This window comes from Cyprinus carpio, chromosome A15 (assembly GCF_018340385.1).
Source record: "Cyprinus carpio isolate SPL01 chromosome A15, ASM1834038v1, whole genome shotgun sequence".
NCBI classification, from domain to species: domain Eukaryota; kingdom Metazoa; phylum Chordata; class Actinopteri; order Cypriniformes; family Cyprinidae; genus Cyprinus; species Cyprinus carpio.
This window is the reverse complement of record NC_056586.1, coordinates 27330338-27349762: the sequence shown is the minus strand read 5'-3', so window position 1 is coordinate 27349762 and position 19425 is coordinate 27330338. Positions and strand designations below refer to the sequence as shown.

The following is a 19425-nucleotide window of genomic DNA, read 5'->3' as shown; positions in this document are numbered from 1 at the left end:
ATTATAAATTTAGATTTAGTATATGCATTCACTGGGAATCAATCCTATGATTTTGGCATTGCTAAATATAAATTTGGACTGAGCATAATGATATTTTACGTCTTCGCAGGTGGAGATTCACCTTCCTCCTGTAAAATCAAAAGTGAATATAACCAGATGGTTCCAGTCTGGTGAAAATTTTAAATCAGGGCTTTTTCTGTCTGCAGCAGATCACTAGCTCACTGTGAAGAGACTGTCAGGTCAGTATCACAGGTGTCCACTAGCTGGCACTAGAGATTAAATTATGTATTTTTACCATTATCTACTGATACTTAAAAACATCAATGTTGACACCCAGACAGCTGTTTGTACACAAAGCTGCTACTGAATCACAGTACAGTCAGCTCAACTGAGCAGTGTATGTTCTTCGAATCGCCGACAAATCCTTACAGACACCGAGTTGCACAGTTGACCAAACTACTGGCACAGAAATATGGTAAGATTGTATTTAAATGGTGTTTCATGGGTGTTTGCCATTATGTAGAGTCGACTATACTATTTAAAAGTTTGGGGTCAGTAAGTTTTTATGTATGCATGTGTGTGTATATATGTACTGCATGTGTGTGTGTGTACGTATATATATATATATATATATATATTATATATATATATATGTATATATATATATATCTACACCTGTTTTGTAGGCAGGGTGAATGGTATGATCTAGCTCTACATAAGATCAGTACAGCTCGCAGTCTGGATGTTATAATCAGGATGATACCTTTCCTGCTCCAGTCTGGCTGTATGGGAGACAATAGAGCAATACATCTGGCCTCTGTGCTGTGCAGCATTGGATTCGGAGTCAAGAGACAGCTGTACAAGGTGTGTGTGTTTGGGTTATAGGGATAGTTCACCCAAAAATGAAAATCCTGTCATTAATTACTTACCCTCAAGTCAAGACCTTCATTCATCTTTCAGAACACAAATTAAGGTATTTTTGATGCATTCCGAGATATCTTTGACCCTCCCATAGACAGCAAGGGTACTACCACGAAGCTCCAGAAACGTAGAACTGTTGAACAAAGTAATTTTTGTTTTCTTTGTGCACAAAAAGTATTCTTGTAGCTTTGTAAAATACGGTTGAACTACTGATGTCACATGGACTATTTTACTGATGTCCTTACTACGTTTCTGGACCTTCGTGGTAGTACACTTGCTGTCTATGGCAGGGTCAAAGAGCTCTCAGAATCTTTTGTGTCTTTGCTCTTATAGTCAATGCTGAATCATTGATTCTGATGTTTCATTGTGCCATTGATCATAAAGAATATCTGATTTTGCCAGCAAAGGGCAGTCTTGCAAAGGATTTGAAGTGAATATTGCTTAAGAGAAAGGTTATGATCTTCAGAGAGCTCTGATATTCCAGAAGAAAGCAATAGATCAGGTACATCTAGCAAGAGTTGCATAAATATTTGTTTAAAACCAGGGCTTTTTAAACTGGGGTAAGGGCTGGAACAATGTGCTAGGGGGTTTGTGGATTTTTCAGGGCTTTTTAAACTGGGGTAAGGGCTGGAACAATGTGCTAGGGGGTTTGTGGATTTTTAAAAAGTAAATAATAAAAATAACTCTTTAACATAATAGGAACTAAATATTTTTCAAATAATGTTTTACATAATAATTTTACATAATTTACATTATAAAATCTATAAACTATAGATTTTTATATCTATAGTTCACTTTTAAATTTTTATGACTAGATATCTCATATGTGAATGGTAAGATTGAAAATCTCTAGTTCAGTCCTCATTGTGTATATGATTGTTTATTGTTTATTTTTGTTAATTACATCATATCTTGAAGTATTTTGGCTTTAAAGGGTTACTCCACCCCAAAATGAAAATTTTGTCATTAATCACTTACCCCCATGTCATTCCAAACCCGTAAAAGCTTTGTTTGTCTTTGGAACACAATTTAAGATATTTTGGATGAAACCCAAGAGGCTTGTGACTGTCCCATTAACTGCCAAGTACCTGTCAAGGTCCAGAAAAGGATGAAAGACATAGTCAGAATAGTCTATCTGCCATCAGTTGTTGAACCGTAACATTATGAAGTGACGAGAATACTTCTTGTATGCGAAGAAAACAAAAATAATGACTTTATTCAACAATTTGTCTCCTCTGTGTCTCTCCGCATCACCGTAGCACCATTTTGTAGAATATCAACTGAATGCAAGCAGCGTATGCTCTTCTGTGTCAGCCGCACTGCACAGATGCACAGTTTTTGTTCAAATCAAAGCTTAAATACACATAGAAAACGTATCCTTGTGGCGCGGCTGACACAGAAGAGCGGACCTATCTTACAACATATTGACTGCTTTCCACTCAATCCATGACCTGTAAGTGATTTTTACATCCCGCAGGGGTCCATTCCCATTGTCACTGCTCTGGGCTGGTACTATGAGCAGTATGAGAAGGATTACGAGAAGGCCACACATCTGTGGGAAGAAGCTGATGCCAAATGTCACCCTGAAGCTGCCATGAATTTGCGAGTTTTCTAATCTCAGGGCCTCTATCCTGGACAACTTGCCGACCAGGTAAACACTCTGCTCAACATGCTTATGTGCTTCAAACCTTTAATTAATCTAATAAAGAGTTTCTTTAACTATGACTTAGCTTGCTCATCAGTTCATCATGTGTGTGTGTGTGTGTGTGCGTGTGTGTGTGTGTGTGTGTGTGTGTATATATATATAATATTTTTTTTTTTTTAACCAAGCTTTATCAACCCTTCACAAGCATTATGGAACTTATCATAATTGGCTTAAAAAGATTCAGTCTGTCTTCTGTGGCTCAAAGCTATTTCTTATTGACATATTGCTATTGGATTTTTTTGGGGGGAATATTTTGTCCTTTTTCTCTTTGAAATTTAGTTGGGTTAAATGGGCATCTGAGCAGAATGAATATCTGGGACTGAATGCCTATTTCAAAGGAGACTGGTAAACCTTTCATTTTGAGTGGCCACAGAGTTATATTAATCTATAATTCTCATAATATTAAATTACAACATGAATGTCCTTTTAGATTTCATTTACATTATAAAAGGATGATGCAAAGGCCACTTTCTATTGTTTATTTCGTCCTCTCACTCTCTCTCTCTCTCTCTCTCTCTCTCTCTATATGTATGTCTCTCTCTCTCTCTCTCTCTCTCTCTCTCATTGTTGCAGGATCATGTCTTTGATTTATTATCTGAGTGCAGCAGAGAGTGGATTTGAAGCAGCTCAGTTTAATGTGGCGTACCTGTGTGAACTCAACTCAGTGAGTCCATTCTAAACACTTGCTTTAGATTCAGATGAACATGTTCACTCGATTGGCTTTGACAGATATTTTATATCTTTATATTGCAGGGCTCTTTGGATTCGGCGCTGGTGACTCAGTGCATGTTAAGATATTATAACATGTCGATACAGACTCAAGATCCGGCTCCGTACGGTAGTTGTAACAAATCCAAGACTAAAATACAAATTAAAATGATTTTAAATAAAAAAGTTATAACAAATATAAAATGTAAAGAACTTTACTGGAAAGTATTATTTTTTTTCAAATACATATTTTTATGGGAAAAGCTAATAATTAAAAAAGAATAATGTTTATTTGTCATTTTTTAATTTTATGTATTTATAGTTAAAAATTTTCCATTTTCATGTTAGGGTCTAATCTTTTATATTTCATCTGAAAAGGTTGACAACTGCTGCAGTAGAATATAAAATGAATGTAATTTAGTGTGGGATACAGAGTGGCAGTCATTTATCTTTGTGAACTGAAACGCTCGTCATGAAGGACACCTGAGGTTTGACTCGATGTCCTGCGTCAGTGCATCAGTACATGTGTGCTTTTTCTCAAGCTCCCTGTTGCTTAAGCTGGAGTCTCTGCATGTGGTGATGGATGTCTGTTTCCCTCTCAGCTTTGATCAGAATGGGAGATCTGTTCTATGGTGAACAGGCTTTGGGCAGAAAAGAGGTTTCTGATGCAGCAGAGATGTACAAGCAAGCAGCACTCAAGAAAAAACCACAGGTACCCATGACAACAAATGATCAGAAATCGTAATTATTTAATAAATGATTATTTAATAAATGATTAATCTCAAGTCATTATTTGGAAAAATAATAATAAGTAGTTTATGTTTGTTTGTTTGTTTGTTCGAACAAGGTAGGTTTATTTATTTGTTTATTTAGTTAGTTATTCTTACAAGCTATATTTATTAGATTTTTTTTGTTTTTGTTTCAAGAGGCTGTATTTGTTCTAACAAGTATTATTTATGTCTTAGTTTGTTTGTTCATTTATTTGTTCTAACAAGTGATATTTGTTTCTTTAAAAAAACTATGCACGTTGATCATTTGTTCCAAGAAGCTCTGTTTTGTTTGCTCTAACAAACTTTGTTTCTTCTAACAAGCTATTTGTTTGTTTTGATTTGTTCTAACAAGTATTTCTGTGTTTGATTTGTGATTTTTCTACAAGCAATATTTTATTTTAACAGCAAAATTATTTATTAATTTGCTTTAATGCACAATTTTTATTTGTTCTAATAGGATTTTCATTTATTTCTTTTTTTTTTTTTTTAATTTTTTTTTGTTTTGTTTTTTTTTTTTTTTTTTTTAGATTTGTTTTGATTTGTTTTCATGTCTCCTATAATCTTGGCCCGCTTGTCCAAAATGGAGAGTCTCTGCCGTTCGGTGTGCTTTCTGAGCTTAATTTGCTCCATCTTCACTTAACAGACAGACAGAAGCTTCTCAGCACCCTTTACCAAAGGTAAGACAACCCCACAATCATGAAACATTCAGACTGCCATTATTCACTTCAGATGGCTCAGTTGTACTGTTCTAACAACCTATTACAACATGGCCCTTTTTCTCCACCTTTTCCATAGATGTCAAGAGACCAATAGCACTGATCCCTACCTGCCCTACACACTGGCACTGTTCAGCACACACCTGCAATCTATACAGCTACATCAGGATACTGCGATAAAGGTCTGTTTATTTTTGTCTTTAAAGTAGAAATATTGACTTTTGGATGTCTGGAACCAAAAGCATACTGTAACCAAGCAAGTCAGTCAACAACGAAAAAGAAAAGAAAAAACAGCCTAAATGAACTCCTTGTTGTTTAATTTGTTTAATAGTTTATAATTGCATGATCGCCTCATGGGGCAGCTCCTGTGGTTACTGTGTTAATGGTGAATTATGATTATTCTCTGAGATTGTCTAATGATGAAGGACTAATTTTCACAAGTAGATGTTTTCTCTGTTCCTGTAGCTCATTGCTCATTTGTCTTTTGTATTTGGACTAATTAAATGAAGGACAAAACACTTCACCAAACATCTGCTTCCAGCCAAATCCAAGGGGAGGAAGAGGAGGAATCATAAAGAAATCCACTACATAATTTTAACTACTACACAACTTAATATTTTTTTTTAAACAAGTCTCGATATTGTATATGGTTTTCCTCCATGTAAAGACTTTGTTTACTGTTTTTAACAGGAATCATTTTTTAACCCTCATTTTTGTTTTATTAAGAGAAAAAAAAATGCAGTATAACTTGAAATTTTGTTGTAAAAGAAGCACAGTCTAACATTTAACTACACAATTCTGTTTAAATAAAGCAATATACATTTAGCTTGTATTCAGGTGGAAGGGATAGATCACCCAAAAATGAAAATCCTGTCACTGATTCACCCTCAAGTTGTTCCAAAACTGTATGAGTTTCTTTCTCCTGTTGAACATAAAAGGTGTTTCAAAGAATGTTACAAGGTAACAAATCAGTTGATGGTAGCCACTGACTACCATAGTATGGAAAAAAATACAGTCAATGTCAATTGTCAACTGCTGTTACTGAAATCCTTTAAAATATGTTATTTTGTATTTTATATCAAATTTATGGTGAGCAAATGATGACGGCGGACTATCCCTTTAAACTAGTGGATATAATGTAAATGAATTTTTAAAGTACTTTTAAAAATGTTACATTTTAAGATACCTTTCTCCCTCATTTTTGTCACTTAAATAATCAGAATTTCAAAAAATGATAAGTAATAAGTAATATAAAGTAATATAAATAGTTCTTCTGAATAAAATTATATATATATATATATATATATAATATATATATATATATATATATATATATATATATATATAATTTTAATTCCTGTTGTTTCTGATGTATAATTTCTTCTGAGAGTTCTGGCTGTACCACTTTGATGTCTCAAGATTAACTCATTTTTCCCTTTCTTGGAGTCGGGCCACTCTGCCTGTGTCTAATGAAAGAGTGCAAGGACTCCCCAGGCTTCTTTGCAGACTGATGCAAACAGCAGGTGTGCAGCAGGCTGTGATGTGCCTACGGCCACACCGGGGCCCCGGGAGCACACACCGCAGCTCACACTTAATTAAAACAACACCAAAAGCAGACTAATCCTCAGAGAGAGGGAGTGCACCACATTGTGTCAAGTATCCAATCATCAGGGGATGGTAATCTTATTGCGTTTACATGCAAATAATGTGATGCTTACTGTGAGACCCATTCTGGTGCCTCGTCATGATTTATGCATTTTGTTTGTGCTCTTGGGCTAACTTACAATACACCTAATATAAAGATATTTATTAAAAAGTTTTTCTAAATTGTTTAGGGAATATGCTGGATTCGCCCCACCATTCAATCACTGTAATAGCTAAAGAAACATATTTTAAAGTCCTCAATCATCATAAAAAATCATCATAAAAAAATTGCGTCTGAGCTGTCTTTCTCCCCGGCTGGCTTTTATATATAATTGCTGTGCTAAAAGGCACCAGAGGAGTGTTAGATATTTGCCACTTTTGGTACAAAATAGGGCTTGCAAATCTGATGTGTAAGTCAAAGTAATTGAAAGGAGGTGCTTAGTCTTTCAAATATGTTTTTCATCCATACCAGGAATTCAAACTAAATGTTAGCTTTATTATTATTATTATTATTTTGCATTACCAAATGTTGCTTTGCATGGTAGTTATGATTAACTTTTCCAAACGTTTTAAAAAATATATATTAATTTGATCCAATTAAAAACAGATACTTTAATTTGTTATAATATTTCACAATATTAGACTTTTCAAAAAACAAAACAAAAAAAATTTATCCTATTCATAGAAAGTTTATTTTATTTTATTTTATTTTATTTTCTTTATTAATAATAATAATAATATAACAGTGCCTTACTTCATCAAAAATAGTATGTGCTTTGTTAACTTTGATGTTTTATTTTATGAAAATAAGTTATATATATGTATATTTTTGTGAGAGTGTGTATGGTCATTTTCATTTAAGGTTATTATCTTTCACATTCATTGTGAAAATGTCCACAAGTAAAGAGAGCACTCAGCAAATATGTTTATGGCATCATCTAAAGCTCATTAAATGGATTTATCTTTTAGTAAATTAAAAGATAATTTAGATATCAGTTATGATACAAAACACATATTAAACAACTACTGTATGTCAAAATGTATTTCTCAGTAATTCAAAGTGCTATAATTGTATCTAGAAACTTGTGACTAGATATTTTTCAGGGAATGTCTGTGCGCTGCGACACTGCAGTGTTTGTTTCTCACACATCAGGAGTGCTAGCAGTCTCAAACGAAGTTTCTTCTCCTGGGACGGGCTCCTCCCTCTCCTCTGAGATGATCCCTCCTGCTTTGATCTCTCCTTCCTTCTCATCGTCCTCCTCCTCCTCAGCGGGATGCGTACTGATGGGCAGACCTGTGTTTTCGTACCCCATGGCCTCATTCTTATTAAAGTCACGGAAATTGTTCCTTGCGCCCATGATGTATTTGCCCAGGATGTTGGCCTGGTCCGGCTCACTTTTACGTCGCCACTGCAGCTTCTGGTGGAACTCCTGCATCTCGGAGTGCAGTCGGCCGACAGCTTTATTCAGCTCAGTAATTCTGTTTCCAACATCTGAACATCACAGCAGCAGCAGTTAGTAGCGAAAACAATGCCAATGTTTAGAACAGCATACTATCATACTACTCATACTATTGCTGCAGTATGAATAGTATGCACATTTCTGTATAGATACAATTTCTGGATAACAAACTACATTGGTCAAAAGGATTTATTTTCTGTCACACTTTTTCTCATTATTTGATTAGACTGGACACAAAATTGGATTTAAAATGCGAAATTGCCATTTATATTCCTAAGATACACTGACATTCAATTGTAGGCAATATAAGGTGTATACTTAAGCTGAATTATGATAGTGTGCCATTCCAAGCACTGAAGCTAATCTCAAAATGGTCATAAGTAACTGTCTTAAAACAAGTAAGTATTCATTTTTCAGACACTTATTGTTTTGCAGTGCACATATTATATTATTTCATTAAAAGGAATATCCCTCTGGAGAAACTTGTGATTAAATGTCCTTCTAAAAGGATTATCTCTTCCGGGGATTGTACCTGAACCTACAGCCTTGTGGTTACCAGCACTGATCTTTGATCGCTAGGCCACAGCACTCTGAACAGCTCATTTTTAGGTACGTAGTTCGTGTCACTATTATGGCTTTTTTTAATAACTGAAATACTGCATGCTTTTTGGATCATTACTTGATGACCTACCTTTACGCTTGCTCTCTTCAAACTCTCTGCGTGCGGCTTCGATGTAGCGGTGCACTAGAGCTTTGGTCACCTGCAGGCGGTATGGCACTCTGCCCTCACCTTGACCTCCGCTGCTATTCAGGGTATTGCTAGACTAAAAAAAAAATATGAAAAACCTCATCTCAAAAAAATCTCAAAATAGACTAAAAAAAAAAAATATGAAAAACTAGGGATGATCATCAGATAAAAACCCCTCACATACTCACCAAAGATGCGATGGGAGGATATTCTGGGGCTTTTTTGTTACAGCAACAGCAAATCTTTTGGCAGATGCTTCTACACAAAACAGGGAGGAACAGGAAGGTTACATCTGGTCATATATGATCGTCAGTTCACATAGTCCGCATAAGAGATAATGGAGGTTTGGAAGTTTCAAGCATTACTTGTCAGGTTATCTTACCTCAAGGTATAGAAGAGAGCCTTTGGAGATGGGATGATATTAAAGGGAACTGGCATAGTGAGACCCTCCCTGAAGTAACTGAGGTAGAGCTTAGAACGAGCAAACTTCCACTCGACATCTGCGTCATCCTGAGAGGAAGAGACAGTATGAACATACGTAATGTGTTCGAAAATGTAATGTTTTTGAAAGTAGTGTCTTATGCTCATGAAGGCTGCATTTATTTGACCAAAATAAAAAATAAAAAACAGTAAAACAATAATATTGTGAAATGTTGATACAATTTAAAATAATAGTCTTCTGTTTGAATGTAAATTAAAATGTAATTTATTTCTGAAATGCAAAGCTGAATTTTCAGCATCATTATTCTAATATTCAGTGTTACATGTTCTGATTTGCTGCTCAAGAAATATTATTATTATTATTGTCAATGTTAAAAACAGTTTTACTGCATAAAATATTTTGTGCAGTAAAATATTTTTACCAATATAATGCATCTTTGCTATGTAATATATTAATTTATGACTGTAGTATTAAGACTGTATTGAGCCCAAACTTTGGAACAGTAGTGTAGATTTCAATCTAATCCTCACATAATAAAGCAATTCTACTGTATGTCTTCACAAATCTGGGAATATAGTGCTTGTGTCATATGGACTTCGTTTAAGGTGCTTTTTATGTGTCATGGTGGTTTTTAGGTTTTGTTTCTTGTTTAGGTTTTCTTGTCTTTTATTTTGTTCCTGACCCTGTCATGTGATCCTGCCATTTGTTCATGTGTTTTGTTCTCATTGGTTCCTTTGTTCTATGTGTCATGTTCTGATTGGTTGTGTAGTTTATGTTTTGCCTAGCCAAGTCTTGTTTATTGTGTTTCTGCTCACTTTTGGATTTTTATCAAACTCCACATTATTTACAGTATGGCATTTTTATTTATTTATTTATTTATTTATTTATTTATTTATTTATTTATTTATTTATTTATTTATTTATTTATCTATCTATTTATTTTTAGCTTACAGATATAGTTCACCCAAAAATGAAAATTCTGTCATGATACTCATCCTCAAGTTGTTCCAAACCCTTATTTCTTATGACGAACACAAAAGCAAATATTTTGAAGAATAATGGTAACCAAACCATTATTATTTTTTTTAATACTATGGAAGTCAATGGCTACTGTTCACTGTTTGCTTACCAATGCTCTTTAAAATATTTTAACAGAAGAAAGAAACCCATACAGGTTTAGATCAAGTGGAGATGGTGTTAAATGATGACAATTGTCCTTTTGGTGTGAACTCTCCCTTTAACAGATGTTGTCACTGTGTCATTGTACGGAAAACATACATAAATATTCTGTTAAAAGATTCTACTTTTGTGTTCTGTGGGAAAAATAACATCACACTGGGTATATTATTTACATGTTGAGATTTTCAATCTTCTATAATGATGTTTTAAGCTCACACCTCGATCCTTTGAAATGAATTGGAGATCATGGCAATAAGCATGTTGAGTAGCACTATGACGATGAGCAGTGTGAATATCCCATAAAAGATCCTCCCCACAAACTCAGCCAGAACATAATCATGCATGTCTACGTATTCCTGGTTTGCCATTCCAAACATGGTCCAGAAGAGGAAGTTAAATGTATCATTCAATCTAAAATGAATACAACAGACAAACATATTTAAGATGCATCTCCTGGGTGATTTCAAACCAACCAAACACATGTAAACCAGTTATTAATCACCTGCCAAGATGTTGAGAAGCAACATATGGGACGTATATGTTGTTTATTCCACACAAAAATGCTGTTCCAATAATCATAAGGATGAACATAAACCTGTAGAGCAAGAAAAACATTTGATGAAGCGATTTTTATGGTGTTCTCCTCTCATAGCTACACTGGACGACCAATCGCAGAGATCAAACAACCAGATCTGACCTCATCATGTTATCGATCATTCTTCCCATGGATATCTGCAGGGTTCCCAGGGATTCATGGGCCGGCAGAATATAGGCGAGACGTGTGAAACTCAGCATGCTGGTCACGGCGAATAGAGTCTCTGCAATCAACTGAGGATCCTCCTGCTTCCAGTCCTCTCGTACTATTCAGAAACAAATGATACAATTATACAATAGTAATTTTACAACTACTAGTAAATAATAATATTACTGCAACTACTACTACTACTACATGTAAAAATAAAATAAAATTTCAAATGCCCTCTATATCATAAATAATTGCATTTTTATTTATTTTATTAATAATTTTTATTAATAATAATGCATATATATATATATATATATTTTGTATTTTTAATTAAGGATGTTATCTGTATTTGTTATTAATCATTTTTAATTACTAAAATTACAGTTAAAATAATAATAATATTTTTATTAATAATAATTTATTATTATTATTCAATGTGTAATAATAATCATATTTAAATTGTTTACTCATGATAATAATGCAGTAAAAATATTAAATTATGTATATTAATATTTTATTATTATTATTATTGTTACTGTATTTGCTAAATAGTACTGTAACTGTATTATTTAGGATAATATATGGATGGTGAGTTAAAAGATGAAAAAATGTAGATTAAATACAGCCTATATGTGAGATGTCACCTGTATTGGTGAAATAGTCACACAGTTCTTGAGTGCTGGAGTCCTGACATAGGAAATATCCCTTAAGCATGATGAGGATGCGCAGTGTGAAGGATGCCAGATACATGCTCAGAACCATCATATCCAGAATGTTCCATAAATCCAGGAAGTAACTCTTCAAACCCTCGATCCAAACTTCCTTACACTCAAACCAGAAGAAACCTGTCAATGCAGAAAGATAAAAACTCAATTTTAGGCAATAATCATTACATTTATTCTCGCTCTCTCTCTTAATAAATCAAAGACTATTAATGGCTGGGCTCAGAGATTTAAATGACTATTAAGTGGTTTTCCTATGGATTTTTATTTGGCACCGTTACGTACCTGCAACCCATACCATGTGGAGAGAGTTATGGAGAATGTTCTGCTTTCGTGAGGCAAAATCACTTCGGTAGATCTCCATGAAAATCGACTCCGTCAAGAGGGTGATGAGGAACCACATGTATGATGCCGAGTGTAACAGGAACTTAATCACGGGAACCTTCAGCAGTTTACCCAACTGGCAGAACAAAGTAGAGTTTGCCCATATAAATGAATAAATATTTGAAATGTTTTACACCTGTATTGAAAAAGGTTGATTGCATGGGACTATGGGTCATTATGATGTTATTTAACTGTTATCACCACTGACTCAAATTTACCTTGGACTTAGGGGCGATCCAGTAAACCAGGCAGAGAAACGGCATGGCAATGAAAATCCCCAAAGACACCAGCAGTTTCCAAGCAGTTTGACTTCCCCTCCAACCAGACAGGCTACCACACCAAATGGAGGAGAGCACTTGCTGGCAGATGGGATGAGTCACAAACTATAGATGAGGAAAACAAACAGTCAGGCCTCTCAGCCAACTGTCAATCAATCAGCCATCCCATACGGCATGAACGCAGGGGTCAAACGACTGCGTGCTTTTGAAAGATGATGTTCACATGCCCTGTGTTTCTCCTCAAATCCATCAGTCTGCGTGGGCAGTGGAAGTCTACACAGTGTGTTACCTCAACCAGGGTTATTATAGTTAACTAAAATCATTAAAAAAAAGTTAAATAAAATAAACATGAACTGAAATTAAATTAAATATAAAACTAAATGAAACATTTTATTACATATACTGTAGCTATTCTCACATAGATTAACTTGATGTACTAAAAACTAAAACTGAAATAAAAATGAATAAAATCTAGGTAGACATAAAAAAGTAATAAATCAATCAATAAATAAATAAATAAATAAAAACCTCAACAAAATTACTAAAACTTACACTATATAAATAATAACTGTTAAAGTAAATGATAATGAAATCAAAATCAGTATCTCAATGATACTAAAATAAGAGACCTGAACTCCACTGGGTAGTTTAACCAGACATAGCATTTTAGTCTTTTCTTTCTTTCTTTCTTTCTTTCTTTCTTTCTTTCTTTCTTTCTTTCTTTCTTTCTTTCTTTCTTTCTTTCTTTCTTTCTTTCTTTTTACTATATTAATTTAATTTAAATAACCTAATTATTTTTGTTTTATTTAATGTAATTTTTCTTTTTTGTTTTAAGATTTGGCTTGGTATATCAAATTAAAATGAAAAATATTAATTAAAGGGGTCATATAATGCTGCTAAAAAGAACATTATTTTGTGTGTTTGGTGTAATGCAATGTGTTTATGTGGTTTAAGGTTTAAAAAACACATTATTTTCCATAAAATGTAAATTAGTGATTCTCCACTATGCCCTGCCTTTCTGAAACGCGTCGATTTTTACAAAGCTCATCGTTCTGAAAAGCGAGGTGTACTCTGATTGGCTAGCTATCCAGTGCGTTGTGATTGGCAGAATGCCTGTATGACGGAAATATTACGCCCCTTAACAAACTATGCTGTCTCCCAGGCCAGCAGCACGAGACACAGTCCAGCTGCTCTGCTTGTGCACATCCCATCATGGGTTCTCTTTTAGCAGTTCAGTCAATGTACTGTAAGGAGTAACTGAATAACTCAGTATATTGGTTTATTTCGCATCAGAGGGAGTGTAAGGCACTTTTATAAACTGAATAACTTTACTGGAGACACAAACCATTTCAAACGATTCAGTTCGATTTGGTGAACTGGTTCGACCGGTTCACTAATAAGATCCGGTTAAATAGAAAGATTCATTTGCGATCCAGACATCACTAGATGAGACAAAACCAATAAAACCCATTACAAATTAGGCATTTGTTGCATCCAGTGGGGACATAATTACTGATTATAATGAATTATACTGTCTTTTTACGTGTTGAATTGAGTATTGTTTTTCGTAAACATAAAACCATGTCTGCATTTGTGATCTGAGAAACAACAAACAACAAGCCTTCTCTGCTGCTCAGAACTCGCGTTTGAATCATCAGTGGCAAATTATTTAAATATTAAAAATGTACTTACAGGCTGTGAGTCAGAAGCGCCAGACTGTCCTTGCAAAGTTTCAACAGCCCAACTTTATATAAACAGCCATTGTGCCACAGACACATTGCAGGCTACTGGTTCAGGAAACAGTCCTCATCCTCCATAAAATGTGCTGCATGCATCTGAATATTTGGGTTGGACTATTCTGGAACAGTGTTGAGATACAACTTAACCACTGATTTCTAGTCGTGTCCTCTTTTGGAAGGACAAAAAAAGTAGTTTTGCTTTCACAGCGAAACACACAGCGTCTCCGCAACATGGGAGCGGCGGCAACAGCGAGAATAAAAGTTCCGCCTCCTTTCTTTGCGTGAACATCCAGGGGGCATTATGCAAATCTTCCCACACAGTGAGGTAGAGATGTGGGGGCGTGTTAAAATGAGGCATTTTAGGAGGGTGTGGTTGACCCTTAACTTTTATAAAGAATATCTCTATGGATTTGAGACTTTAGTCTTTGCTAAACTATCCCTTTAAGTATTTCCTCAAAAATAAAATAAAATATATTAAATTAGTCAGTGGAATCAGTGTTATTTTGGTATCATTGAAATATTATTATAGTTTTTAATTGATGTTTTAAACTAGTATTTATATTGTTTTCATTTTAAGTTTTATTATCATTAACTGAAAAAATAAATAAATAAATAAATAATATCAAAATCCTCTGAACATTTTCTTTACAAATCCTCGTTTCGTACTTCTGATTCGTTACTAGTGTTTTGTTTTGCGCTCTCATCTGCGCTTCCGCATTAGACACTTCTCACTGGAGCTTACGCCACGCCTACGTCACCTGTCGGAATGCGGTAGCTAGAGATATTTTATAAATATTTATAGTTTATAAATATGGATATTGTTCTTCCAAAAACACATCATTTCGGTTCACAAGGCCTTTCTTCAACCTCGGATCAGTGTGGAGCACTTTTTATGATGGATGGATGCACTTTATTTGACTTCAGTTCTATTGGACTATTAAATGTCACCCATTCACTGCCATTATAAAGCTTGGAAGAGCTATGACATTTGTTTTAATATAACTCTGATTATATTTGTCTGAAAGAAGAAAGTCATGTGTACCTAGGATGCCTTGAGGGTGAGTAAATCATGGGATAATTTTCATTTTTCGGTGAACTATGCCTTTAATATTGATACTGAAATTTATTTATCTATTTTTGGTTTGTTTGTTTGTTTATTTTTCTTTCTGTTTTTAAGGAAAAAACTTAATATAGATAGAGACATTGTTTTATCACATTTATCAGTTGCTGCTATTAAACCAAGATGATGTACCTGTTTTTGATTGTAGTTGACTGCCAGTCGAAGACGAGCAAGGTTGGGGATACCTTCCTCAAACGTCTGTTCATTAAGTTCTTCATCCTCGCTGTCATCCTCAGCGCTACTGAGGATGGTGGAGACCTCGCTCTGGTTCCGGCACATTCCCAGCAGCTCCACTGCGAACTCCTGACACAGCTGTTCCAACGACAGGTACTGAGGCTAAACATCAAGAAAGTGATGTTAAAAATCAGTTATTAAATGTGTCTACATATAAAACCTACACCTAAAACACTCAATGAGTCAGTTATGGGTAGCTAGCATATTGTCAGTGCTGGGTAGATATAGATAGATAGATAGATAGATAGATAGATAGATAGATAGATAGATATAGATATATATAGATATAGATATACATATATATAGATATATAGATATCTCATGTATATCAAAGAATGTTGTAAGTGATTGGTACATATTTTGTGTAATTGCTATTGTGTGAATATGTAATCATGTAATCCATAAAAAAAAAAAAAAAACATATTATAATTTAGTACTTAAAGTTTTTGGAATCTGATTACATAAACCAGATTATATGTAATTTGTTACTAACCAGCACTGCATATTCTTAATAGTTCATTGAAAAACTGACAATTGACTCTAACACATCTTTTTTTTTCCAAAGAATTTGTTGCTATTTGTGATGTTTTCTATAAATGAATGAATTTTTCTGAGCTCACCTTGAACTCTGGTTCTTTCTTGGAGAGTCTGCGCAGTTCTCGGCTGAGGTGGAAAGCTCTGAGCATGGCGTCTTCTGAGGTGATGGACAGATATGCACGACTGGCAATGCCTCTGTACGTATTTATACGGGATAGTGAGAACTTGAGCAAGTCGTATTGCCGGGCGTTACGGCACTCCAGGCATGTACACGAGATGGCGTGAGGCAGAGGAATATCATGGCCTCTCTGAGTCAGCATAGTTACGATCTCATACAGGTCCTTTTGGCAGGCCAACGTTAGTGGGGTCACTCCTGGCGCAAACTGAGAATCATCAATGGAGTGATCGAAAATGGCCATGCTGAAAGAACGAACGTCCATCTTGTTGCCTTTCTCCTGATCCAGGCGGTCCAGGAGATGTTTGACGAATCTGGGCTGGTTGGTGTCGACGGCCACCAGCAGAGCCTCATGGATCTGACGGAAATCAAACTTGACGCCCAGCAGAAGGGAGGTCATGATGTCTTCGCTACCCAGTCGGATGGAGAGGTTCAATGCTTCCCTCCATAACCGATCCTCAGACTCGTCCAGCTGACGGATGATCCCGTCACCAAGGGAGAGGAGACTGTCCACCCAGGCTGTGTTGCCCTCTTGGATGGCAGGGATCAGCTCCGGTGGAAAGTGAAGCTTTTTGTTCACAATCTCACGCCAGTTGTCTGGCTGCTCACAGAGACAGGACACAGAAGAAATTTAAATCACCCACCAAACCATCATTAGAGGGTGAAATTACCTCAAGAAGCAAACCAGAAAAAAATTCTGGTCCAATATTGGATGTTTACATTAATTTTTCTCATTTTATTGACACTGGTGACACTTTTTTACAATTACACTGCTGTTCAAAAGTTTATTTTTTTGGGGAAAAAAATGACACTTTTATTCAGCAAGAATGCATTAAAATTGATCGAAAGTGACAGTAAAGACATTTATAATGTTAAAAAAAAATATCTATTTTTAATAAATCCTGAAAAAAGTTTACACAAACATAAATTGTAATAAATGCTTATTGAGCACCAAATTGGCATATTAGAATGATATCTGAAGAAAAAAATCTTACCAACCTCACATTTTGAACAGTCATGTAAATATACCTAAATTAAGGAAATTATCAACAGAATCCACCGGTTGGATAATAACATTTCTAAAATGCATGCTTCCAGTTCCAACTCTAAATTTCTGATTGGCTGAGCTTTTTTCAAAGTCACACTCTATTAATGTGTTAGCTGCTATGTTAGTATAACGGCAGTAACCCACTCAATTCCATCAGTTGCCGTGATTTTTACCACAGGTAGTGGCCTTTTAGACTCTCCACTTTGCATTGTGCCTAAATACATCCAGTTCCTTTGAAGCTTAATGCATTTAATGCCTTCCTTTCAAAATCTAAAAATCTGAAACTCACCGTAAGGTTTTCCATGTTCTTAGCAGAGCACCCCAAATCAGTAAACTTCTTTTGAGAAAGACGTCAGACCAGAATAGTGAGCAGCTCTCTCATGTCAGCTTGAGGGATGAATCCAGAAAGCAACAATATGGTTGTCAACTCCTAGACCCGTTTAGTGATTTTGTGCCTCTGTACAAGCCTTGTTTTTGTCTACTGATGTCTCATCTTGTTCTGGGAATTAGCCTGTACCACCCACTCAGCACCAATAACAGAGATGCTCCCCGAGGAGAACACTCATTAGCACACAGTACTGTTGCATTTTATTTGGATAATTACAGTTTAAGTTCTGCTTGTACAATACAACTTTTGAGGCTTGGTAAACTATTTTAAGCTACTTTAATAAAGTTAAATCTAAAGAAAAGTCAACCCAAAAATGAACATGTGCCAAAAATGTACTCGCCCTCAGGCCATCCAAGATGTAGATGAGATTGTTTGTTCACTGGATCAGATGTGGAGAAATTTATTAATACATCACTTGCTCACCAGTGGGTGAATGGGTGCCATCAGAATGAGAGTCCAAACAGCTAAGAAAAACTTACAATAAAAACGCTAACAACTTGAACAAAATATCCATGTTCTGAATTAGAATGTCGAATCAAATTATTGTACCTGATCAGATCTAATATAGATAACACTAAATTTGCTGTTGTTGGCACACTTTGTAGACAAAAAAAAAGAAGACAAAAAAAGCCAGAAGACAGAAACAAGAAGCGAAAAGAGGCCACTAAAGGTAGTTCAGCATTGCAAACATGAATATAAAGCTCCAGCAAGCCAGCAGATAAATCATCATGTAGAATATTTAGCAGTTTGACACACTTTAATTCTTGTAATTAAGTATATTTCCCATTATAATTTACTTGTCTTGATACTACTAATCTATAGTATAACTTTTTATTAAAACCAAATTAATTTATATATTTTATATCATTATATGGCTGTATATTATTGTATCATGTTTGTTGAGATGTGAACATTCATATTAGATGCAGCTATATATATACAGAATATTTATTTATTTATTATTATTTCTATTTGTATTATTTTTGTTATTTTATCACTTGTCTCGGATAATGTTCTTTGCGTTTTGTTCTGTGAAAAATATAAATAAAAATTCTAAAAAACAAACAAACAAACAAAAAACAAATTAATAGTAGGTTTATATTTTGTTAAAACCATATTAGACCTATAAATAGTTTTTATTATTATATAATTTTTATTTATGATTTGTTTTATTTAATTTAGTTTTTTTTATTTTTTGGGGAGAGTGGTGTAAGATTAACCACTTTTTACTTATGTGGTCCTCAAGATAAGGGAAAATGACGCAGAAGTACAATGAAAGTATCTATCCTATGCTATCCAAATGAAAGTATTCCTGTCATTTAAAATGATCAAAATGTATCTATGACAAAGGGCTCTAAAAATAATGCTTATAAAAAAGTGTTCCCATGGCTCAGTTTGCCCCGGGTTAGGGGTAAGTTGACCCGAATCGAGTCAGTGGGTAAGATGCACCATCTGAGTGTAAAATGACCATCTGACCAAATCTGATTCAAACCCATGTGAAATAAATAACAATTATAAAAACTAATTTAACTTTTACAAACAGTCATTTCTTTTCTTAAAGTTATCTTTAACAACATCAACCAAATGAAGTTTAAATTTCAGTATTTAATTGTTTGCATTTCTGAAACAATATGTTGAACACCAAAGCTGTAGCCTTCCTAAAAACAGACTAAACAGAGAGTTTGTATATATATGATTATAATTTGATTAAAAGCATTTTCTGGTTCTTATCAGAGAAGGATTTGGTGCACTTGTACACTGT

The 19425-nt window shown here is 34.6% G+C and overlaps 1 protein-coding gene and 1 long non-coding RNA gene across 3 annotated transcripts; one reads left to right on the top strand and one right to left on the bottom strand.

Moving 5' to 3' along the window:
- The first annotated feature begins 1 nt into the window (after position 1).
- Positions 2 to 4040, top strand: LOC109104420. 2 transcript variants are annotated; one of them, XR_006161821.1, is made up of 6 exons: positions 2 to 239; positions 338 to 475; positions 778 to 864; positions 2399 to 2572; positions 3200 to 3464; positions 3937 to 4040. It is a non-coding gene; the product is annotated as an uncharacterized LOC109104420 (long non-coding RNA). The 2 variants fall into 2 exon arrangements; XR_006161822.1 differs by lacking the exon at positions 778 to 864.
- Positions 4041 to 7325: 3285 nt separating this feature from the next.
- On the bottom strand, positions 7326 to 17579 carry LOC109104419 (short transient receptor potential channel 2-like). Its single transcript, XM_042771762.1, has 13 exons — positions 17565 to 17579; positions 16136 to 16828; positions 15414 to 15617; positions 12363 to 12527; positions 12046 to 12220; positions 11683 to 11883; positions 10991 to 11153; positions 10796 to 10888; positions 10512 to 10704; positions 9055 to 9182; positions 8861 to 8930; positions 8616 to 8748; positions 7326 to 7956 (listed from the first exon to the last, which is right to left on the bottom strand). The coding sequence occupies exons 1-13, from the start codon at positions 17577 to 17579 to the stop codon at positions 7607 to 7609; spliced, it is 2583 nt and encodes an 860-aa protein (XP_042627696.1). The 3' UTR covers positions 7326 to 7606.
- Positions 17580 to 19425: the final 1846 nt, after the last annotated feature.